The 25,405-nt window shown below is 38.1% G+C and overlaps 1 protein-coding gene across 1 annotated transcript; it reads left to right on the forward strand.

Moving 5' to 3' along the window:
* The first annotated feature begins 12,800 nt into the window (after positions 1 to 12,800).
* On the forward strand, positions 12,801 to 25,157 carry SAP30 (Sin3A associated protein 30). The gene is made up of 4 exons (XM_039348824.1): positions 12,801 to 13,705; positions 16,394 to 16,516; positions 17,116 to 17,214; positions 19,795 to 25,157. Exons 1-4 carry the CDS (start codon positions 13,367 to 13,369, stop codon positions 19,915 to 19,917), a joined length of 684 nt encoding a protein of 227 aa, XP_039204758.1. The 5' UTR covers positions 12,801 to 13,366; the 3' UTR covers positions 19,918 to 25,157.
* Positions 25,158 to 25,405: the final 248 nt, after the last annotated feature.

The following is a 25,405-nucleotide window of genomic DNA, read 5'->3' on the forward strand; positions in this document are numbered from 1 at the left end:
CAGCCCATGGCTGAAGAAAAGCCAGGAGAGGCACACCTTGGGGAGAAAACAGCCGGCGACCACATCCCTAGGCCCTGCCAAGCCACCTGAGTGCACACCATCATGTGCTTGCTATGTGGTCAAGGCCACCAAGCTATGATGTGCCCAGCCCCAATCCCCTGTATGACTCCAGTGACCCTGACTCCTTCAAAGCCACACAAGAAGGGAAAGGAGAAATCCCAGGTGGCGACCCAGGTTGTTGAGGACTCCCCTCCCAAAAGTGGGGGATGGAACTCCAACCGAAGAGAAACTGCCAATGGTCCTTTACAACAACAAGAGAGAGGGAGAGGACGATCCGATGGTGAGTGGACCCGTCAACCACCTTAAGGTTAAAGTAAGCATCCAGGTGCTCTATTCAGGACTGAGGGGAATGGTGAAGGTCCTTGTAGACTCTGTTTGCTCTCACTGACTAATAAATCAGGCCATAGTGTGAACATTAGGGTTACATGTGAGAAAACCTAAGAGACCTGTGAAATTTGAGCAAGTTGATGGCTCACTGATAGGAGGCAGGAGGAAGTAGAGGAGAGGCAGTCTGTACCAAGACCTCATGGAGACATTCAGTGAAAAAGAATGTGATGTTCTGCCCCCTCACCACCTCATGGACTGCGCCATTGAGATCCTTCCTGGGGCAAAACTTCCCAAGCCAAAAATGTATTCCATGATCCCAAAGGAGAGGAAGAAACTGAGGGAGTACACTGACAAGAACTTGATGAGGGGTTTTATTGAAGCCGCAAAATCTCAGCCCCAGTTCTGTTAAAAAAAGATGAGTCATTTAGATTATGTGTAGATTTTTGCGGGATTAACAGGGTGTGTGTGGAAAATATGTACTCCCTTCCCCTCGTGAAAGATATGCTGGGCCACTTGGCCAAGGGAAAGATATTAACAAAGCTGGACCTGAGGGAGGCGAACTACTGAGTGAAAATTAAGGAGGGTAATGAGTGAAAGACTGCCTTCAATTGCACCCTGGATAGCTACCAGTTTAAGATGATGCCATTTGGCCTGCAAGGAGCCCCTGCTGTGTTCAGGCAGCTCATAAATGAGGTGATGCATGACCACCTTTACAAAGGGATTTTAGTGTACCTTGATGACATTCTCATTTACACTGAGACCAGCAGTTTATCCCCTCCTTCACCAAGATTTCCTCTTCCCATCACCAAGTTGCTAAGGACCAGTAAAGGAAGGGGAGAAGCCCCAGCTGAATCAACCTTTGAACTGGACAATGGAATGTCAAGCAGCATTTGAGAAATTGAAGGGGCTGTTTGCTGCCAAGCCCGTGTTAAAACACCCAAACCCTGAAGAACCTTTTGTGATCCAGGCGGATGCAAGCAATGTGGCCGTGGGAGCTATCCTCCAATGGAATGTCAAAGGAGATTTACAGCTATGTGCATAATTCCTGCAAATTGTATGAAACAGAACGGGGATGGGTAGTGTTGGAGAAAGAGGCTTTTGCAGTATGATGGGCGTTGTTGACTTGGAGACAGTTCCTGGAAGGAGGTAATGTCCGCTTTTAAGTTTGAAGTGATCACAAAAACGTATAGGCTTTGAAAAAAACCCCTGCAAGCTGATTTGTTTAGCTTCCCCTAAACAAGTCAGATGTTCCCCTAAACAAGTACTTCAAGAGATTTGATTTTGAGCTGAAGTACATCCTGGGGAGGGGACTTCCTAGCTGATGCCCTGTCCCATATACCCTAGTACAAAAACACCTGTTGCTTTTTTTTTCAGGCTTTAATTTCCCATCAATATTCAAATTAACATTATTATTTATAATTTCCAAATATTTTATATTTAGGTGACCAAAGTTTCCCTTATCTCAACTTCTCCCTTTTTCCCTTTTCATAGCAAAGACTAATATTCTAGTTACACATCTTATCTATTTGATTATAGTCTTGCTTTGTTTTCTAAAAATTATCTATTTTCCATCATATTAAACCATCTAATTAATAATACAGTATTCCCTCCAATAAGTCAAAACCATTATATGTGTTGTCTGGGTAACCAATAGTTCAGGAATATACATACATTTTTAGTTTAGGTCTAATATTAGAAGCTGAAATATTCCATCTTTCAAGTAATATCTGTTATCTCATATTGGGCAAACAGAACTCTTATTTTCAACTAAGTAAAAACATCCTTGTTAGATTTATCAATACTTTTTAGCCTATATACAAACTTTAATTTCCCATCAATATTCAGAAAACCCCAAACCCACTATTATTTATGATTTCCAAATATTTTGTTTAGGTGATCAAAAGTTTCCCTTATCTCAATTTCTCCCTTTCTCCCTTTTCATACCAAAGTCTAATAGTCTAGTTACAGATCTTACCTATTCAGTTATAATGTTACTCTATTTTCTAAAAATTATCTAATATATAATTATAATTATCTATTTTCCACCATATTCAACCATCTAATCAATCAATCCCCTCTAGTCAATCAAAGCCATTATTTTCTTCAGCCTTTTTCTGGCTTTTTTCCTTTGCCAGCTAACCTTCCATGTCAGTGCCTTTGAATCATCAAATAGTTCTCCCTCTATTTTTATATATATTATTTGGAATAAGAAAGACCATTTAGTTGAAGTTTTTTGGGGAAGAAGGAGCCCATTGGTATTCATTAAATCGCCTCCCTATTACTCCAATTTCCCACAATTGTCCTGATAGGTTTATCTTCCATTCAGTCTGTTCTTCTTCGTTTTCCTCAAATTTATTCTGATTTCTTAATTTGTAAAAAGTCTTCTCCATTTTTCAGTTGGCTGGGTCTGTTAGTCAATTGGGTCCACAGTCTTAGTGTTTAGTTGTTCCAATTTTCCTTTTGTTTTCTGCATTGTTAGTTCTTTGGTTGTAGTCAAGATCTGGGTTTGTATATTTAAGTTAGCACCTTGTTCCTTTGTATTGCTTGTTATTTTGTCACAAGCTGAAAGGATGGTTTTGTGTATTGATTTCAACATGGAAAGGATTTTTTTCCTGATCTTCATCCATATTCTCTTGATAGTATGTTAAGTTGAAGACTTTAGAATCAAACATTAAAAATATTTTTTTGTTTTTTCTAGCTGGGCATGGGACATCTATTTCATGTTCTGTAGGTGGTCTTTATAGTAGAAATTGTTTATCAAGTAAGAGTTTATAATCCAAGGTGTTCCATCATCTCGTGTAATAACATATGCTTCTCGTGCAGGAAAATAGGAAAGCGATTCCCCAAATATAACTCTGAAAGTCAGTAAAAGTTTACATTCATAGTTCAAGCAAGCCAGATAAGCTGCCCAGAAGTTCCTTCTTTGCAGCTGGATTTTTCAAACGTGGTAACTGTCAATGTCAAACAAATTTTATCTGAAGTCTGAGCTTCAAGCCAAGTCTCTTTTTGGCAATAACAAGTTGTAATTCCATACTTCGCCACAAGATGTCACCAACACTGTTTTAAGCTTTTCAAGTCCAAAATTTATATGGTGGTTTTTCAAATCTTGTTTTTTTTTTAAATAAGAAAACAAAAGTCTCCAATAAGAAAAAGAACAGTTTTAGTCCCCAGATTTCAAAAGAATATACATCCAATTAAATTAAAATTATTCTTATAGTTACTCTGTTTCCCCTGGGTAGTTAGTCACTGCTTTTCTTAAAGGGTGGGGTAAAAAATCCCTTCCCTCTCTCCTCACAGGGGGAAAAATGCTTTGGGCAGCCTTTACAGAAAAGAAAACTTAGAATCTTAAAGAGAGGATCAGGTCTCACCCAGTTTCATCCACATTGCTTGAAAGTTGCTTGGTAGTATTTTTTACTTCGGCTGTCAGCAGCTTAGTGACCAGCCATATTGGTCATTCCTCTGCCAGTTTGGAGGGCTTCCCTAGATCAAACAGAAGGGCTACCGCCCACCCCTGATTAAATTGGGGTCCCCTCCTTGCTCATCGCCTCTACAGAGCGACTTTCGACCCTTTCCAGGGTCCCTCAGAGGAACGAATCCAGGCGTGAAAGATGGACCCCATCTTCCTGCGTCCGCAGCACTGCGATGCCAAGCCAGAAGTCAGAGATTAGCAAGTTTTGATATGTATTCTTTTGTTTCCTAGGTTTCCTTTCCTCCCTGGGGGGGGGGCGACATGTCAAGCTATGAACCCTACTGCCTTTAGGACCACTGCTTGGTGGTGGTATTTCTAGCTTGCCAACAGAGTAGGGAGGAGACGGGGAGAGCTTTGGATCCACAGGTGTTCGTACCATCGTGAGAAAGCCAGAGCTATGGAAGACTTGTTTTGGTGAACCAAAGTTTCTTCTCATAACAATTACTGGGAGATATATTGGACAATGTGACTTGAACTGTCGAGAGAGAAGAGGAGGTGATTCATTCTTTTAATTACTTGTTTCCAGTTTTTTCTTTGAACTTACCGAAATGATTCTGCTCAATAAATATTACATTAGGGGACTTAATGGCTCTGGCATTTTTCTTAGTTGCACTTTTCAGCCAGAGGCTGACACACAGCTTGGGTTTTGGAAATCTATTTTCTGCTACCTCCTCAATGAGGGCATGGTCCCACCCCCAGAATTTGTAGGAAGGTATGCATGCATAGGCCTTAGTGCCACAGAGCAAGAACCAGCCTAGGAAGCTTTACATGGAGGTAGGTGAAGGGGATAGCCTGTGTGATTCTGAAAGGGGTGTGTGTGTGTGTGTGTGTGTGTGTGTGTGTGTGTGTGCAGCTACTTTTACAACACAGTAATACAAACGTCCTGGACAAATTTCCCTCCCACCAGAGAGAAGTTCAAGGTGTTCAGGACTTGCTGTGCCAACCACTCGCAGATGCCATCCCTTCATGAATCCATTTAACTGGCTAATTGTAACATAATGAGGCAAGAAAGAAATCCTTACAATGAGTTTCTGCCCTCCCCCTCCAGTCTTTCCAGTTGTCTTCTGAGGCCTTACATGGAGGCCAATGGATCCATAAGTCCTTCTTTTCTCTGTAGCTTTCACAGGCATCTAGGTGATGTAGGATCTGGGAAGATCTATTCCACTCTGGTTGTATGGTGACTTTCTAGTGGATGGCTGGATCCAAACCCAATTCCCTGGCTCAAATGAATGGTCTCTTCTGGAGGCAGCATCTGGGTTAGTGTGCTCTGCTTCCAAAGGTTGCGAAGTTATCTGTGTAGGGCTGAAAGATATGAGAACAGGGCCCCCTCCCCCATTTTTGGGTGACTCCCCCAGAAGAGGCATTGCTGGTCTGACATAGTAATGGAGAACAGAGGATAGCTTGCAGGCAGGAATTGAAAAGACATTAATACTGCAAAGAAATGGATAAACCAGTCACCACAAAATGGGAACAGCACAGATGAGGAAAAAGAGAAGCTGGATTCTGGTAAGAGAACAAAAAGATGGTCTCACTTCTGAAACTGAACAAATGCATGCTGGGCAGCTTGAGAATGCTGAAAGCTCCAAATAATTTTATACGCCTAATATTTTAATGTGTACAATTTGCCAGGGGCAGAGAGTCTACCTTTAACATTTGTTTTTTAAACATCTTGACAGCATTTGGCCCAGCTTTATCAATACAAACCTTAGATGAGAAGACCACATTATTTTAAAGATTGAAAAAATGTTTATATGTTCCAGGTTTCATTCTATAGTAACTTTACTGACTACAGATAGGATAAGAAAAGTAACTTAAGAAAGAGATTATTTCGCTACACAAGCAAACTTGAGAGGCTCTTGTGGAGGACACACCTCAGGTTTCAGGAAAAGAATAGAGAAATCCCATTTGCAACACATACAGAAAATGCACAAATAAAACTTTTCCTCTAAAATGAGCTTAAAACTTCCCTTCCAATAACCTTGGGCTGTTCTTAAAAATACAGAGGGAAGGAAAAAAGAAACAATTCTCTTCACCCTGTTTTGCTGGCCAGAAAAATTAGGGTGAAAGTATTTTTCTTTTAGTGGCTTATTTTAACATTTTTTTTCCTAGCAGAATTTAAAACTCTTGTCTCTTTGGATTAAGGCAGTGGTTCTCAACCTGTGGGTCGGGACCCCATTTGGGGTCAAACGATCATTTCACGGGGGTCGCCAAACAAAGCTGTCCGCCATTTTTTCCCCCTTTTCTTTGGCCACATCCCTGGCACCCGGTGATGTATAAGTGGTTGGGGATCACAACATGGGGAACTGTATTATGGGGTCACGGCTTTAGAAAGGTTGAGAACCACTGGATTACGGACATTTAAGTGTTACATTTACCTAACACACAAAGATTTGACACACATACACACACAAAGACAAGGGAAAGAAGAAAGTATACGTATGTATATATGTGTGTGTGTGTGTGTGTATGTGTGTGTGTGTGTGTGTATATATATATGTATATATATATATTCAATGATGCAATCTTCGATCTCCGGGAAGAGTATACTCCAGTTATTTATTGTTAAAACAACATTTAAAACAATAAAAACAGTTATATACAAGAATTAAAACAACTTAGCTTTCACTGGTCCTCTGCCAGCGTCCTCAGAGTGGGGCTTAGGGGGTGGGAAGTTCTTTTTATCCCCTTGCTGATCCAATTGCCTACTCATTGCCCTCGTGACAGGGCCACTCTTCCTGATTGCCTGTGACTGCCTTGCCTGTTCCGCCCTCTCTTTTTTGCACTCTAACATTGTATTTTCCTGCTTTGTCATCCTTGTGCTGTCTCCCCCTCCCTGCGCTGTTATCATTAACACACTCCCCAATCCCTCCTCCTTATCCAATGCAAGGTGCCTCCTCCGACTCGGTACTACACGAATCCTGTTGGGCTGCTGATCTGCCTGCCGTTTTTGCATACCATTGCCGGTTCCTATTTCAACTCCCTCCTCCAACCCTCCTCCTCTCCCAGCCTGCCGATTCATGCACCCTTTGTTATCCATTCCTGTCATCCTTCCCCCCCCTTCCTTCAACCCTCCCACCTGTTGATTAACATATTGCTCCTGCCTTTCATCGACCATTCTTATTGATGTTCTCTTCCTCAATATCTTTTCCTTCCTGATCCGCTGCTCTATCTGCTGTTCCTGTTTACCCTCCTCCCCCACTGTCCATCTTCCCCTCTCCAATGTCTTCCCCATCATCTGCTGACTTGCCTGTTGTTCATCCATTTCAGGTTGGAGGAGGGAGTTGAAATAGGTATAGGCACAGGTGAAGCAGGATCCAGCTGTGATTGGGAGAAGGGTCCTCTCACACACAGAGACACACACACATTTTCCTTGCTCCCCTAGTCTTTAAAAGTTAAAATTTAGAGGTACTCACCTTCTTTTCAAGCAGCCCTTGAGCTCAAACTCAAAACTCCCTTTACTACCCTTGCGCCAAATTGGCAGCTTCTGGGAAACTCACCCACAGACACAAGGGGTCTGCTGCCAGCAAGATGGAGGCTTACCCAGGCCCAGTCAATTGGTCAGGTCAGTTTGGAGTCCCATCTGGGGTGCCAAATTGTGGGAAGAAAAACCAGGTCTAGTTCCAAGCTGGGAATAAAAATGGAGGCTGCTTTTGAAGGAAAGTTCTTGTTTATTGTTTATTAACCAGTGGAACAGCTTGCCCTCAAAAACTGTGGGTGCTCCATCACTGGAGATTTTTAAGAAGAGATTAGACAGTCACTTGTCTGAAATGGTTTTTATTCTATTCTATTCTAGAACAGCATGCAGTTTTGGGACACCTGACCAATTGATTTGATGAAAACAAGGATTTTTATAATTTTACTGTATAGCGTTTTGTAATTTGGAGGCTTGTGTACTTTTGTTATTTGATTTGTTTAGTTTGTTTGCAAAGCTAGCAATGGGTTTAAAATACTGACTTCTTGGGTCCTAATTCTGTCAAACAAATGTAATTCATTTCTTTAGTCTATCAATTGCTTCCATTGAGCTCTCTTTGTAAATCAACAGGTCTGATTCAATATTTCTGCTTTTCGCAATAGCCAGGGAATTCATTAATGAAACATTGTTTCTGTATTTCTTTTCCTGAGCTTTATTCTATTAATTTGGGGGGGGGGGAAGCTAGTGAAAAGGATGGGGGGGGTGTTCTTACCACAGTAGAAAAGGTATCATTGCTATTTCCAATTTTAAATATTTTATCATCTAGAACTTGATAACTTATCTGACATTTTTGTTAGATATAGCAAGGTATGTGCTAACATACTAATTTCTAAAGTTAACTCCTGCCATGGTGGCCATTTTATTCAATTCCAGATGTGCTCACTATAGTAACGCAAAAATGTATAATCCTGCATTGTAACTGTAATTCTAACTCTACCATTAGCAAGTATTTTTTCCTCTTCCCCAATTTTTATTGGATTTTTAACTATCTTGTCAATGTAAGTTCTGTAGTTTTTAAGAACTTCAAAACTACCTTTTATCCAAAGGAATTTCCAGACCACGATGTCAATATGTTGCCTTTTAAAACTCAGGCATCCCAGTTGGCATGGAGCTGAAAAGAACTTAGTCCTGAAATCTACTCCCTTTGCTGTCATCAGTTAAAGTATTTGTATTTGTAATATAAATATAATATAAATATAAAAGTATTTGTAATATAAAAGGGGAAAAATGACATTGCCATAGGTGTATACTATAGGCCACCCAACTAGAGGAAATAGATTAACATCTTGCTAGTCAGTTAACTAAGGTATGTAGGAAGCACATCACAATAGTAATGGGGGACTTTAATTACCCTGACATCAACTGGGAGACAAACTTTGCATCAAGTGGAAGATCAAACAGATTCCTGACAAACCTAGCAGACAACTTTGTCTCCCAAAAAGTAGAGAAGGGAACCAGGGGATTAGCCATATTGGACCTAATTCTCACTAACAGGGATGAAATGACAGAAGGTGTTGAAGCCACAGGAACTTGGGTTGGGGGGAGTGATCATGCAATATTGAAATTCAACATTATGCAAGCATAAGCAATAGAACACAGTCAAACTAGAGTCTTGGACTTCAAGAGAGCTAATTTCAATAAGCCTAGGGAAAGCTTGAGAAGGATTCCATGGATGAGAATCCTCAAGGGGAAAACAACTCAAAAAGCTTGGGAAATTTTGAGAAGTGAGATAATAAAAGCCCAGTCTAGCACAATATCAACAAAGAAAAGCTCTCAAAAGAAACCAGCACGGCTGCATAAAGAACTCTCTGATAAATTGAAAGACAAAAAGGACAAGTATAACAAGTGGAAAGAGGGGCACATAACTAAGGCTGAATATCAGCAAATAGCCCAAGCGTGCAAAGATGAAGTGAGGAAAGCTAAGGTTCAAAATGAACTAAGGCTTGTGACAAAAGTCAAAAATAACAAAAAAAAAAAGCTTCTTTCAACATGTTAAAAAAAAGAAAAAAGTCAAGGAAATGATTGGCCCATTAGTGGGAGAAAGTGGCAAGAAGGTGACAAACAACAGGGAGAAAGCAGAACTATTCAACTCATTTTTTGCATCCATATTTACACAAAAGGAAAAAACAGCCCAACCTATTAAAAACAGTACCGTAAAAAACAGATTAGAAACACAAGTTAAGATAGGTAAGAAAATGGTAAATGAGCACTTGTCCAGCCTAGACAAGTTCAAATCACCAGGACTAGGTGGATTATACCCCAAGGTTCTCAAGGAACTGGCAGATGTGATCTCAGAACCACTGAACTATATCTTTCAAAGATCCTGGAAAACTGGGGAACTACCGGAGGACTGGAAAAGAGCTAATATAGTTCCCATCTTCAAAAAAGGAAAAAAATGGATCCAAGAAATTACAGACCTATCAGCCTGACCTCAATACCTGGGAAGATTCTGGAAAAGATAATCAAGCAAAGAATCAGTGAACACCTAGAGGCAAACAAAGTCATTACCAAAAGCCAACGTGGGTTTGTCAAAAACAGATCATGTCAGACAAATCTTATTGCATTCTTTGACCAAGTGACAAAATTAGTGGACCAGAGGAATGCTGTGGATATAATTTATTTGGACTTCAGTAAGGCATTTGATAAAGTAGATCACAAACTACTACTTGATAAGATAGAAAAATGTGGATTAGGCAGTATCACCACCAGATGGATTCGTAACTGGCTGATCGGCTGTACTCAGTGTGTAGTCCTCAATGGAACTGCATCTACATGGAGGGAAATGAGTAGTAGAGTGCCCCAGGGCTCAGTTCTGGGCCCAGTGCTCTTCAACATCTTCAATGATTTGGATGAGGGGATAGTTGGGGAACTCATCAAGTTTACAGACGACACCAAGCTGGCAGGAATAGCCAATACCCTCCAGAAGATAGGCTTAAGATACAGAAGGATCTTGACAGACTTGAACATTGGGCATTCATTTTCATTTCTAACAAAATGAAATTCAATGGTGAAAAAAGTAAGGTTCTATATTTAGGCAAGAAAAACCAAATGGACAGTATACTTTAGGAAGTACCTTGCTCAATAGTAGTAACTGTGAGAGGGATCTCGGAGTCCTAGTGGACAATCACTTAAATATGAGCCAGCAGTGTGCTGCAGCTGCCAAAAAAGCCAACACAGTGCTAGGCTGCATTAATAGAGGGATAGAATCAAGATCACGTGAAGTGTTAGTACCACTTTACAATGCCTTGATAAGACCACACTTGGAATACTGCATCCAGTTTTGGTCACCACGATGTAAAAAAGATGTTGGGACTCTAGAAAGAGTACAGAGAAGAGCAACAAAGATGATTAGGGGACTAGAGGCTAAAATATACAGGGAACAGTTGCTGGAATTGGGTATATCTAATTTAATGAAGAGAAGGACGAGGGGGGACATGATAGCAGTGTTCCAATATCTCAGGGGTTGCCACAAAGAAGAGGGAGTCAAACTATTCTCCAAAGCACCTGAAGGCAGCACACAAAGCAATGGATGGAAACTAACCAAAGAGAGAAGCAACCTAGAACTAAGGATAAACTTCCTGACAGTTAGAACAATTAATCAGTGGAACAACATGCCTCCAGAAGCTGTGAATGCTCCAACACTGGAAGTCTTTAAGAAGAGATTGGACAGCCATTTGTCTGAAATGGTATAGGGCAGTGGTTCTCAACCTTTTTAATGCCACGACCCCCAACCGGTCGTAAGTCGGGGACTACTCAACCAGTCATAAGTTGAGGACTACTCAACTGGTGCAGCACCGTTTGCAGAATGGGACTTTTGGCAGGCTCAGCAAGGCAGAGACAGCCTGGACAATTCCTATTGGCTTTTGAAAGCCAATAGAATTAGACTCTATTCAAAAGAGTCTATTCTATTGGCTTTCAAAAGCCAATAGAATAAAAGAGAGTAGCACAGCCAAGGAAAAGGGGGAAAAAAATGGCAGACTGCATTGTTTGGCGACCCTCGTGAAATGGTCATTCAACCTCAAATGGGGTCCCGACCCACAAGTTGAGAACCACTGGTACAGGTTTCCTGCCTGGGCAGGGGGTTGGACTAGATGACCTCCAAAATCCCTTCCAGCGTTATTATTATTTCAAGCAAAATTAAAGTTTATTAACAAGGCTCAAATCTAATAGGTATGCTCCCTATTGTTTAGTATCTGAAAAGACTAGTTTTTGCATGTACAAAAATAAATGTGTTGGCTAAAAAGAAAACAAGTTTTAAAAGAATTCATGGATGTCATGCTAAAATGCTAACATCACCTTATTGAAAAGCAGATAATGAAGCCTAAAGTTCCAGGTTACAAGTATTTCAAATTAACACTGTTAGGCAGCAATGGCCATGTTATATGAGGGAATTCACTGGAGAAATCAATTATGATTGGAAGAGTTAGCAATAAAAGGAAAGCAGGCCATCAGAGTACATGGTGTCTGGACATCGTCAAAGCTGCCACCAGCCAGAGAATAGAAAAACTCGAAGCAGTGCAACATCGTTAAATGTGGAGAGACTTGGCCTTTAGAATAGCCAAAAGTCACACAAGACTGAATAATAAGGCAGCAATAAGATTGTGTTTTAAGTTTTTCTTTTTTCATTCTACATACTTATTTCATGTCTTTAATATAGCTATTAAAATATATTTTAGAAAGTATGTACTGCACTATATTAAAATAAGTGTTAATAAAATTATTATTCAAATTTATGAACTACCTTTAAAGTTATTTAGTTGACTAATGATCTTATCCAAATGATTAGTATTTTGCCTGTACGGAGGAAATATTTTATTAAATTTGACTTTTGTTAAAATATTTTCTACAAGACTACCTTCTCTTGAACCGAGAAAAGGCTTCGCACAAAACTGTCTTAAGCGAAGTCTACACCAAGCTTAAAGAGCCACGCTTTTAAAGGTGCTTCAATGCAGCAAGTTGGAGATTTGCTCAGTCATAGAGAAAAGCAAAAGCAACTGCAACGTCCGCGCTTTATTGCTTCCAGGAGGCAGACTGCAGCAAAAGGCGACGAAGCAACCGCTCTATTCTCCCTCCCCAACTGGCAGTACAGATTTCAAAAATCAACTGCTGCACGAAGCACCGCCTCTTCTAACCAGGTGTCCTCTAACAAGCGTCAGTTGGATGGCACGTGGTAATGCACGTATTGCAGCGTAAGATCTTTTCATATCCATTCCAGTGTAATAAGTCTAATGAGATCTTGTTTTCTTGCTTCCGCCTCGTAAGTCGACAGGAGAAAAAAGAGCATTCGGCGCTTTTCCGAAGGCTATTCCCCACAACCAGTAAACTGGTTTGCGCACGCGCGTCCAAGCAAACACCGCTAAGCCGCCGGTTCGATCGCTTTGTAAATACAGTCCTGTTTAACACCAGAGATGCATTTTGGGATTTGTAGTCTGTACCCTCGTTCCTTTAATGGAATGCGAGACGGGAAAACTACTTTTCCCGTGAAGCCCCAGGAAGATGAGGAAAGGTGGAGGAGAAAAACAGCATTGGGGCAGGTTGTTGCTATTGCAATCTGGAAACAACCGAAAAGTATTCAGCACGTTGAAAAGAGTGCGGAAAGGAGCAAAGGGAGTTTGAGGTGTGCGCAGCTTTACTAAGGAAGGAGACGAATTTTGGTTACTTCGGAGAGGCAAGATTCTGGAGCCGCGGCTTTGCTTTTTACAGAGAGAAAGGAGGCGGGAGGGTGGCGTTTCTCGTTCTCCCCTCAGTGTCAGTCTTGGGAGCAAGAGCAGCGGGCATTTTTTACTACTCTCATCTACAGGACTCGGGGCTGTCGGACTCGGCTCCACTTTCCCACATTGCAGTGAAGCCCTTGCCGTTGCAGGAGGACTGCAAGAGGCCGAGCGGCCGTCTTCCGATCTCCTCCTGACAAAAGGAGACGGAGGCGGTGTCCGGTAGTGGGGCGGGGAGCGTCAGTAGCAGGAACGCCGCCCAATTGAATTACTTCACTTTAGCGGGTAGCCCTACCGGAGCTAGCCCGCAGCTTAAGCAGGCGGGCAATGAACGGCTTTGGCCCCGAGGAAGTGACCCGCGGCGGGGGAGAAGCCGCCGCCGTCCCGGCCGTTGTAGCTAACGCCACCGCCGCGGTGGAAGTCCTGCCGCCCCCGCCGCCCCTTCCGCAGCCGACGGCCGGGCTGGGAGCGACTTCGTCGGCTGCTGCCGCGACAGCCGCAGGCTCAGCCGGTCCCCTTGGGTCTGCAGGACCCGGTGCTGGGCAGTTATGCTGCTTACGGGAGGAGGGCGAGAGGTGTAGCCGAGCTGCGGGCAACGCTAGCTTCAGCAAGCGGATCCAGAAGAGCATCTCGCAGAAGAAGGTGAAGATCGAGCTGGACAAAAGTGTAAGTGTCTTTAATCTGCGCGGGGCTCCTGGCTTTGGTTGACCTGGGGTTATCCCTTGACCCCTTTAAAAGCCGCCATCGCCAGCCCCATATAACCCTCAGGAGTGGTGGTCACGGTAAAGGGCACAAAAGCGAACCGACTACAGGGAATGAATGGGAAAGATGCTTTTCCGGATAAGCCAAACGTTTTATGCTTTGCTGGTGTTCATTTCTAGTTTCTTTAATTTTAGCATGATTTGGCTGGTTTTCACTCTGGAAAAACAGCTTTATTGAATGAAGGAAAATTGTCCTTTTCTTACAGCCCATTCCAGCTTTTGTGGTACTTGTGTTTTGTCCATAATAGGGGTATGTATTAAGTATTTATTTGCACGTATAAGGGTTTAGACCTGGAAAAGACAGTGGCGATTTCTCTGGTTTTTGTCTTCCTCCTTGGAGATTTTTGAAGGGTTAGCTGTTGCAGAGCTTTTTGTTTCTGTTTTTGTTTGTTCTTGCTGTGTAGTTTGGCTGTGGGCTGAAGCTGCAAAAGCCGAGCCAAAGGCCAGGTACTGGCCTTTGTGAGTGGTTGGAAGTAGCTTCTCTTGTTGCTCTTTTATGCTTTTGTCTGTCTATATCTTCTTTTCCCCTTGAATATGGTGGTGGAATTTATCATAAAGTCGTGTAAACGGCTCTAGGCAAGAAATTGCAAGTATTGTTTGTCGCTGTTCCTATCGACTGTTGGTGTGCATATGTGTTTCATGGAGCACTGTATTTGTTTCCCCCTGGAGAGGACAGTACTTGACTGCTCCGCCTCGTGCTGCAGCGCTGCACGTCCCATTTTGCCATTCTGTCGTCTTCCTCTTGGCAGCCATCAAGCTCTTAGAAAACCTTTATTTTTTAAATACAAAATGCCCCAAAATATATTCGTCGCTTCTGCATATCTTGCTAAACAAAAGAACCAGAAAAATCCCTTAAGTGCAAGACATTCCTAAGCACGTAATCCAGACAGTAAACGTCTGTCAGCTTCTAGCTCCCTAATGTAGAGCGGATACTTGTGATTTTTTCACCGGAAAGAACAAGTCTGGGATATGTCTCGTTATCGGTACTGATGCAATTAAAGAGTATTGTTAAATGTTGGCAGTGTATGCAATGGTTAATTTGAGAAATCGCATGAAGATTCACATATTGAAAAGGGGGGGGGTGATCTTATTGCTTGTTAAGCATGCTACTTATTCCTAAACCAAAACAAATATAGTAGTAATAAACTCTTCCAGTGTGATTCGTGGTAGGTTAATAGCCCAACTAGAACATTTATTTTTACTAGAAAATTAGAATTGTTACTTTATTGTACACTGCTAAATACTTTCTTGATAGGAAGCATTGTTAGATTCCATACAACAAATAAATATAGTTAGATGTGTAATTCTTATCTGTTCTAGTACTTTATGGGGGCTTTCATACCGTACTGGGAGTGCTGTATGAAAATTAGTGCATTTTTCATGTTGCTTTGGATTAATCAGCATATCCATAGGCAAACTAACATGGTGTTGATCCACAATTAGGCGCACACTCTGGAAGAAATAAGTAAAGCCCAGGTCCTAAAACATAAATGACTGTCATATATACAGTAGCTATAAGACTCCAGGATGGTCTGCCTATTGTCATTCTGGTCTCCATCCGCTGCATTGTCCACTAAAAAAGGGAAAGGAAAATTGAGAAATGTGAGTGATAAATAATAATCCTGAAATGTATAGGAAAGCAAGCAAACTGAAATTGTCTGATGACTATTGAACAGAAGTAGATAACAAAAAACAAAATCAACTTATTGTCTTTTGCATGGAATGAAGGAAATCATATATTAAGGTGCTAATATCAATAGAAAGGGTGGGAACTTCCTTAGAAGAGCAAAACCTAAGAATCTGGGTCTTGTGAGGTCAACCCATGTTATCAGATTCTATATTCTTGCTATAAAGTCATGTTATTTAATCAGCTTTTGAAAGTCCTTTGTATTATTTCAGAGAATATATAAACTAATCTTGAGAGATTTGAGACACTTCAGTATTCTTTTGGTAAATATCCTATTGATCCCTATGCTTGTGAGTGCCAATAGAATATACTTTGTTGCATCTATTGCCAAACTCTTTAGTTCTTTACTGAAGTAGGCATTTTTTCCTGAAACAACTTGTTTCTGTGCTAAAAAAAAATCTAGTATTGTATATGCATCATTAAATTACCCATACATTTTTTTCTTAAGTGGCCATTACCACTTTATAACTTTTTTTTGTTACTCAGTTTTCAATCCAAAGTATCTATTTTGCATAGAATACAGTTAGAAATTTTATTTGCAATTTAATATTCTAAAACATATTAGAAGCAAAATAAAATTGCCAAGTTGTTTGAGAATTGAACATTTCTTTTTTTTTTTTGAACAATTGTCATTTTTCTGTCTATACATTTTGTATATACATAAACAGTATTCATTTTCTTTGCAGTTTACCTATTAAATTAGGGTTAAAAATCATTTGCTAAGCCATGATATACTGCAGTAATTAATGTACCAAATTTCCTCTACATGAACTAGTACAATCAGATGAGTTAGTGATTAATATCATTGCTTTGACTACTATATATTAATAAAATCATTTGCATGTGAATTATAACTACAGAAAATGTTACAGAGAGGCATGTTAAACTATCTCTTTAAACTTTCAGGCAAGACATCTTTATATTTGTGATTTCCACAAAAACTTAATTCAGAGTGTCAGAAACAGAAGAAAGAGAAAAGGCAGTGATGATGATGGTGATTCACCAGTGCAAGACATTGATACTCCAGAGGTAGATTCATATTTTTTCTCAGAATTAATATCTGCATAATTCATATGTGATACGAAAACAGTACTTGGTTCAAAAACCTAGTGGCTTGTATATTTGTTGCATCTCATTTAGTGCTAAATATCATGTATTATTAGTTTTATATAGCCATCCCAATTTTTGCCTAATTGTGATTCCAGACAGTCTATGTCAAATACTCCAAATATAAGGTTTACTTTTAAAAATGAAAGATTTGAGGTAAGAAAATATAAATGCCAGTAAAATATGAATTATGACTTTTGAGATGAACAGAGCTGTATTTCAATAATATCTAGAACATCATTTATCCATCTCAGATTATATGATAAAGAATTGTTAAAGAGTTTTGTATTTTAAGTTTTGGTCAGCATAGATGTTTTGCTGTACTTTAAGTTTCTGGAGAGAGAAATTGGGACCTTTCATTGGTGTAAAATATGTACCATCCTTAATCAAAGAGTTACAGTGGCACTATTTTGCTACACATTACAAAATGATGAGTACATAGCTCAAAATTTCATACAATATTTGCAAGATAAAATAGGTTGAGAATTAACTGTAGGTTAAAGAATCATGTTTCTTTCTAGGTTGATCTGTTTCAGCTACAAGTAAACACATTAAGAAGATACAAAAGGCACTTCAAATTACAGACCAGACCAGGACTTAATAAAGCACAACTTGTTGAAGTAAGTAGAACTTTATTTTTTCTTTTGAATACAAAAAATTAAACATGCCATAATACATAGTTTTTCTGAATTGTAGCTTTTAAATGTTTTAGTTCTGAAGGCTTCTTTTTATTTTGATGATTGCTTATATCTCTCCCCAAGTATATTTCTGCAAATCTTTGCTATTCTTTCATGTTGAGATCTACATGGTTTTCCAACAAAGTTGGAGACTAAAAACATCTGATCACTTAACAGGTTTACCTGGGCAGATTTGGGTGGGAGAAGAGTCTATTGTTTTGACGTATATTGGTTCCACATCTTCTTCCTCTGTAACTGCCCGGGTGTTGAAATCTGTAGAAGAGGCTCTCCTCTAAGTTTCCACTTTTGGAAGTTATGCATCATGTGCAGGTGCAAGGAAATGTCCTTTGGGTAAAATCCTCACTTATAATATAACTTTCCTTTGAACTTTAGAATGTAGTTCAAGACTGGCCATTTCAAAAGACCTTTAGTGTTGTTTTAAAGTTTAGTTTAGTTTAGTTTTAAATGAAGCTCAAATTAATATATAAGAAATAGTTTTATACATAAAATTGAATGAAATACTATGCAGATTATGAAGAACTTAAAAGGTGAATTCTAAGTTAAAAACATGTCTTCATAAAAGACTTGTAAAATTGCAAAATAAAAAGCATGGAGACAAGCAACTATAACTTGTCATAAATACATATCTGAATTGAATCTGAATTAAATCTGAATTGGATTTAACTCCTAGAAAGACAACTTGAAGACATAGTAAAAAAACTCCTTGATAAATGTTGGCTTACAATGTTACAATAGTGAAAAATGAGAATCGTAGAAACAGTGGAAAAGCAAACCTAGGCCTCGAAATTATCAGAAAAGAGATTTGAAAAAAAAAGCTGCAGATATTAGCCACTGACATTTGGAGAGTATTGAATTGGCTGTCCATTCTTAGATGCCTTAAAACCGAATTAAGGAGAAATAAAACAGAATTGGTCAAGCTTGCTTATATTATGTGTATATTGCCAATTATCTTTTGTTTAGTTTTTAAAAAATATTTTTATGCTGTTATCCACCTAGATATCATAATGGAGATATATATGGGTAGCTATGTAAATGGAAGATATAAATAAATAAAATAATGCATATATAGAATTGGTAGAAATAAAGATACTACAATAGGTTAATAGGTTAAGTAAATTAGTAGAATAGATTATATCACCAAATTTAACCAGGGGTATTATCAAAGACAGGACAGGAAGACCTGGAGGAACGTTGTCCATGGGGTCGCGATGGGTCAGACACGACTTCGCAATTAACAACATTATCAAAGAAACTACTAATTATTACTGTTGTTGTTTTGTTGTTATTATATATTATTATTATGTATTATTAGTATTTATTATTTATTATTATAGCCAGGAGACCACAGTACTATTACAGAGTAGTTTGGCTGCCAAGGTAACAGTTCTGTTGTAGGAAATACTTGTAATCTTCCCATGGTGTGCCACAAGAGGCAAACTGGCTTCATACTAAAAAGAAGGACAAGTGGTTCTTCGTGCAGTGTCATCAAGGCTTCCTCCCTCCCCGGAGCTGCCACACCAAAAGGCGCTGCAATTGGGAAGGTTCAGAGGGTGGAAATCTGACTGCCTGCATAGAGCACCAGCTCAATCCCTTACCAAAGTGGTACCTATTTTATCTACTCGCATAGAACATGCTTTCGAACTTTTAGGTGAACAGAAGCTGAAGTGAATGATAGAAGCTTACCCCATACGCGGTGCTAGGATTCAAACCACTGGTAGAGAATATCAACAGTGACATTAAGCCACTCAGCCACCATGCCTCTTAAGAAAACTGATAAATTGTAATATCAAATAGCACAGATGAGGCAGTACTTCTAATATGAAGCAGTACTTCTGGTTTTCATCAAGTAACAGTTGATTGAATCAAGCTCACTTTTTGTGTATCTTGAGGACATTTCAAAAATTTAGAAAACTTCTCCAGTTCTTCGTTCTGTTTATCATAAACTTGTCCTATAGGTATAAATTGAAAATTTGGTCACCTTATCAAAGTATAATTGTCCCAATATGGATCCTTGGAATTTCAGTGTATGTTTTTTTTTAATTTGTGTAAAAGAATAGTATATAATAAAGGTGGAATACAAATAAATTAATCAATATTAGATCCTTAACTACATAAAACTAAGAAAAGGGGTTTTTTTAACTAAAAAAAGATGGCATTTATGAGTAGTTGAATTCTCAGGTTTTCCAAAATATTATAGAGAAATCCATATTTGGTAATGTGTTAAGCTTATTTTTACAGATTACTTGGATAAGTCAGTTTTTAATATATTGCATCATTTCATTTAAGGTAGCCTAATGGTATCTTAGTTTTTTATTATTCCTTAATCAAAGCATGTTTTTAATTTTGAATGTACTTTTCAAGTAGACTGGTATCTTAATGCTTCCATTTTTGCATGAATTCCTTAAAATATTAATAAATTGTTCTTATTTTAATGGCTTACTTCTTAGACCCTTGTCAATATTTTTTTCAATATATAGACAAATCCTTTTTTTTCCCCTCCAGATAATTGGATGTCATTTTCGGACTATTCCAGTGAATGAAAAGGATACTTTAACCTATTTCATCTATTCAGTGAAGAATGACAAGAACAAATCTGATCTAAAAATGGATAGCAGTGTTCACTAAATAAACAAAATTAAGACTCACAAACCTAAACACTGGTTTGGATATGCTGAGCTTTCTTTGTATTAATATTCAGAGTATTCTGATGTTATTTTTCTTGGGAAAAATACTATTCTCATAAATTAGGTTTCCATGATGAAAGTATTTTAATTAAATACTGTTAATGTTCCTGTGCCTATATCTGAATAATATCTGACATTTGTGTAAGCTTTAATAGTAAATCTCCATTTCATTTATTGAAATCAGAATTATATCCAAAGAATATTTTAAGGCCTTTATGCATTAGAGCTCTTATATTTTCTCAGGTATATTTTTTAAAATCCTTAATAATTTCCTAAGCAAAATTTAAAGATTATGTAAGGCCACACTACCATTCTAGAGATTTGTCCCTTGACTAAATTAATACCTGTTTGTGTATAAGGCTGAGAAATATTGGTTTGCAAACCGTTTCATGCTAAGTAGTTTTGTATGATGTCTGAATTCATTGATTGTTGCAGCTGCATTGCAGCTGCAGAGGATTATCATTTTGGAAAGGAAGAACTTTGAACTAAATAATAGAAATACTTTTGTTTTTCTAAACACACTTCACTCATTTGAATGTTGCTCATGCTTTTTAAATACATACAGATTTTATAATGAAAGTGGTTGATCAAGAATAAGTACATTTAGCTATAATATTCCTTGATGTGTTTGTATGATTTTGAATATTTTATCTCAGATCTGAATGACCTCAGATGCTCTTGGTTGCACCATTTGTCCTTTATGTTGTATGATAAAGGTAATGATAAAGACAATACTTGTTTTTTCATCTGAATTTTCTTTTATTGTGTGTAAAGTCTGTATGCATTTAAAACTGATGTAGGCTTGTTTGAAAACTCCAAGCATGATTTGCCTTCTGTGCCATGCCTACTCTGAATCATGATTTAAATGACATTGTTGAGCCTTAATGCTCAGTTGTGGCATTAAGGAACCAACCTTTTTTTATTTTAAATAGATTCATTATTAGGGTATGCAGCTCCTTGGATGGGATGCAAAAAAGGTATTTTTGAGATGTGATCATACATTCTGAATCTGAGCATTTCTTAATGCTGCATTTGTTTTCTGAGCTTGTCCAGGGTCTACAAAGATTCAGAAAAAGAATCATATTTAACTAAGGAGGAAGTGGTATTGATAAGCATGGCTTTATACCTCAAAGACATATATATTTTCCTGAAATCAGGTGGCTGCTATGCAGTTTTTTTTTGAAGAAATAGCAAGAAGCATAATCATGCTTGGTATTTCTTCAATCATGCCAGCACCTTTACTTTTTACATCAAATGCTGGAAGTCTCTACTTACCTATTATATTACAGTCTATAATAACAAACCATTTGATTTTTGTGGTCAGAAACTAAACTATAATTTTACTGGGAACTCCTTGTATTGCTGTACTAACTGCTACACATTGTATAATTGATTTATTTTCTTCAGTAGCAGACAAGCAATATAGATAGTCCTTGACGTTCGACCACAATTGAGCTCAAAATTTCTGTTGCTAAGCAGAGAATAGACAATCAGAAATAAATAAGTGATTGCCACAACAGTTTGCCAGTTCACTTTTACATTGTCAAACATTGCAGGGCAATATATTTCAGGAATGTTCATCAGCTGGGACAAGATTTGTGTTTAGGGAATTAATTTCAAATATTAATTTTTATGACATGCATTTATAAGGCCACCCAATTCACATTATGTGATTCTGGGCTGCAACAAGAAAAGCAAAATAATATTTTAAAAAATTCCAATACATAAAATATAAGTGGCAAATGGCAAAGAAATAAAATAATTAAACAGTCAAAAGGAAAGTCCATTTGACCCATATGTTGGTAAAGAAGTCAGGGTATAGCAGTGGTACAGTTTGATAGACCATGGCCAGATGTGAAAAATACTTTGATCACCCATTTGTACCCTACCATATCTTCCTGCTAAGTTTAAACTTCTATTCCTAAAATCTCATGTATCTCACTGCACATTGTCTCCCAGTCTTGACTTGCCTTTACCTATAACTCTTCCAACATAAGTGGTAAAATGGAGCCAGTGAGGAGTGCTGAGTAATTATATTGTATCATTAAAATATTAAGTTTGACAAGTTGACAGATTAATATTGAAACTAATGATAAACAAAAATTTATATTTGAGTGGGCTAAACAGTTCTATTCATGTTTATGTCCCTTTGTTCAATACAGTTTGTTCTCAATACACTACATTTTTAATCTGAAATTCAATGTTTATAATTCTAACTTGGGTGTCAAACTCTCATCGTCACGTGACTTGTGGTGTATCATGACTTTTTTGCCATTGCCGGCAATGGGGTGGGCGCGGTTTTGCTATGATGCATCCAGCCCATGGGCCGGCAGTTTGACACCCCTGTTCTAACTTTTTCCCACTAATTCCAATTATTTTGGTGTTAAAATTGATACTGAGGTTTTTACAGGATTCTTTGCATTTTCTTAGGAGTAAACACTACTGAAACAAATGTTGCATAAGCTAAGAATTTGGATTATACAAATCTTGAGTAATATGTTTTGTTTTAATTATTGCATGTAGAGCCTTGGGAGCTCATGATAGGTCACTTCCTCATTTCTTTAACAGTCATATGAAAGTTGGCTGAAGAGTTACTGATCTTCAAAGTCAGGGATGTCAAACTGTTGACCTGCGGGCCGGATGCGTCATCCAGAAGCCGTGCCCACCCCAGTGCCGGCAATGGCAAAACCGTCCCGATATGTTGCGTGACATCACATGACGTCGCAAGTTTGACATGCCTGTTCAAAGTCAAGCTGAATCTTGAATCCAAGTTTCACAGGTCCTGGTTCCAATGTTATGACAGCCACACTTTATTATATCATGTATTTAGATATGGCATAATTTCTATACAGTAAATCATTCTGCAGTGTTTGCTATTTGGTATAATCTGCCTTAGTTAAGCATCAGTGGGATATAAAATGTACACAAACTTCCATAGGAAACTTTATGTTTACTCTTAGAATGATTCTAGACAAGAGACAGAACAATACTAGAAAAATACCTACTTAGCAGGGGAGAGTGGACTTTATTTACATTTATATAAAAACCAATAAAAGGCATTTTCAATCTGGCACCATGTAAATAGGATGGACTACAACTGGGTTTGTTTTGTTTGAGATTCCTGGCTTGATCACATTTAGAGGAGTCAGGCTAAGTAAAACTGATTCTGCCAATGGATCCTACTGAACCCAGTAGGACTTATTTTACATAAGCATGCATATGATTTCCCCAACAGTATGTTTTTAACAAGACAGCTGCCTATAGTAGCCTTCCTATTCCATGCTAAAAAGCCAAGCAGACTGCATGTTACATTCCTACTTGACTTAAAAACAAATACAATAAAAGCAGCTAAAATGATATAGTGAAGGAAAGCTGCTTTGCGTGAATATCTTCAACTGTCAAACTACTACTGTTAGAATTTGTCATGTTAGTCTCAAGGAAGATTTTTTTTATGGCAATAATTTTTGAAATCCTATTGAACAGAGAAATAACCTTGAAATATCAATAGGAATTTAGGATGTTCCATGTGGGCATTCAAAAGAAGAATTGAGCTCAAAATTTCTGTTATCATTGCAGCCTTCCTTCAGAGCTTTTCTACGTGCATGTAGAAATGATAATGTCTACTCCAGTGCATTCTTGCTTTCTGTTGCATGAATGTTCATTAGACCTACAATAGATGTAATATTTCAGATGAATTCAACTATACTGATGAACTAGTATCCAAACATAATCTATAGTGCTAGAACTAATGACTTCTATTTTGAAAAATGACTTCATAAAGCTTTTTAAAATACTTAAGATATTTTGTTTTTTCTCCTTATAAAACTATTTTTTCTCCAGAGTAAACATACATATTCAATTGTTCATACTGAAAATATTTAAGATTCTGTTGTTCCTCTAATCATGATGAGTGCTAATACAATAGGAATGGTCAGTTCTGACTTTGATAGGAGATTTGAGTATGAATCTACAGTATATGTCTTCAGAAGAAATAGAATTTCACAGAGGTTTACTTAAGATGTACAGGATGGCAATGTAAGCCATAATCTAATGTGTTGGATTGTTACAGTATTCAATATATGCAATAATTTGATTGCTACTGAGATTTTCATTAGTTTCTGTTACAATTGGCTTAACATAGTGAATAAATTAAAGTATGGCAGATCTTGACCTTAACCTCTCCACTTCCTAAAATAGAGCAGAACAGAATCAACACTGAATGAAACTATTAGATGCAATATCACTATTAAAGTGTTTTCAAAATAATGCTGCAAGCTGCATTGTACTTAAATGGATTATAGCGTTCATTTAATTGCATTTAGAAATGTTAATATAATGCTTTTATTCATGCTTTATAAATATTTTATTTAAATTCCAAGCAATTATTGAAATGTTATTTCAGTATAGAAACCTGATGCTTGTAAGCACTTCAGGGTTTAACCAAATTTTTTTTGTTCTGATCTTTAAGTGGGAATTAATGAAAAACAACAACAGCAAAAAGAACTATCCACAGGATCAACTACCACCATGACTAGTAAAAATTCATGCTTAGAATACAGAATAATATGTTTTGCAAAGAAGTATGTGATTAGAACATGGTACCGGTACTTGCAAATGCAGATTGTGATGTGCTCAGAAAAAAAATGGCTTCAAAGTAAACTTCAGTGTTATTCATAGACGTCCAATAGAAGCAGTGATGAGTCCTTCTTGCCATGATTCCCTCATACATAATTTTAATAATAAAATGTGATTTGCATAAATGAGTTATAAAAATTTAATTTGCATGATTCGTGATATTACTTGCCCTTGTGAGCACCCATGTATTTTTCCTACCCACTGCTCTAACTTTCCTTGGAAAACTAACTGTTCTTCATCCATTCAGTAAGCACCCTATTGATGTATTGGTTCACAATAATTGAATTAGAAACATTATACAAGCAAAAAAAATAACACATTGAACTTCGCAGCTCAGTCAAAAACTCAAATTCAAAAGTTAAATTACAAATGTCTAGTTAAATAATAGTCTTTATAAATCAATAAGATTTCTAGGGGTACCTTTGGGGGTCAGGTAGACCTTCCCAAATTCAGTGAGTGTTAGAAAAATAATTGAATCAGAATCAGAATAGAGCTAGAAGGGACCTTCAATGTCTTCTAGTCCAATGCATGCTCAACCAGGAAACTCTATACTATTTCAGACAAGTGACTGTCCAGTCTTAAAAACCTCCAGTGATGAAGCACCCACAACTTCTAACGGCAAGCTGTTCCAGTGTTTAATTGTTCTTGCTGTTGTGAAATTTCTCCTTATTTCCAGATTTCTTTTCTCCTTGATTAGTGTCCATCCATTGTTTCTTTTCCTGCCCTCTGGTGGTTTGGAAAATAAGTTGACCCTCTCCTCTTTATGGTAACCTCTGAAATACTGGTATCATGTC

Source organism: Crotalus tigris, unplaced genomic scaffold (genome assembly GCF_016545835.1).
Source record: "Crotalus tigris isolate CLP2741 ecotype Arizona unplaced genomic scaffold, ASM1654583v1 scf7180000018183.1131761, whole genome shotgun sequence".
Classification (NCBI taxonomy): Eukaryota; Metazoa; Chordata; class Lepidosauria; order Squamata; family Viperidae; genus Crotalus; species Crotalus tigris.

Bases quoted from the DNA above. Each gene is read 5' to 3' on its own strand.
- SAP30 (XM_039348824.1), top strand. From the start codon at position 13,367: ATGAACGGCTTTGGCCCCGAGGAAGTGACCCGCGGCGGGGGAGAAGCC. The intron at 16,517-17,115 runs GTAGATTCATAT...GTTTCTTTCTAG, and splicing joins AAGACATTGATACTCCAGAG to GTTGATCTGTTTCAGCTACA. The intron at 17,215-19,794 runs GTAAGTAGAACT...TTTCCCCTCCAG, and splicing joins ATAAAGCACAACTTGTTGAA to ATAATTGGATGTCATTTTCG.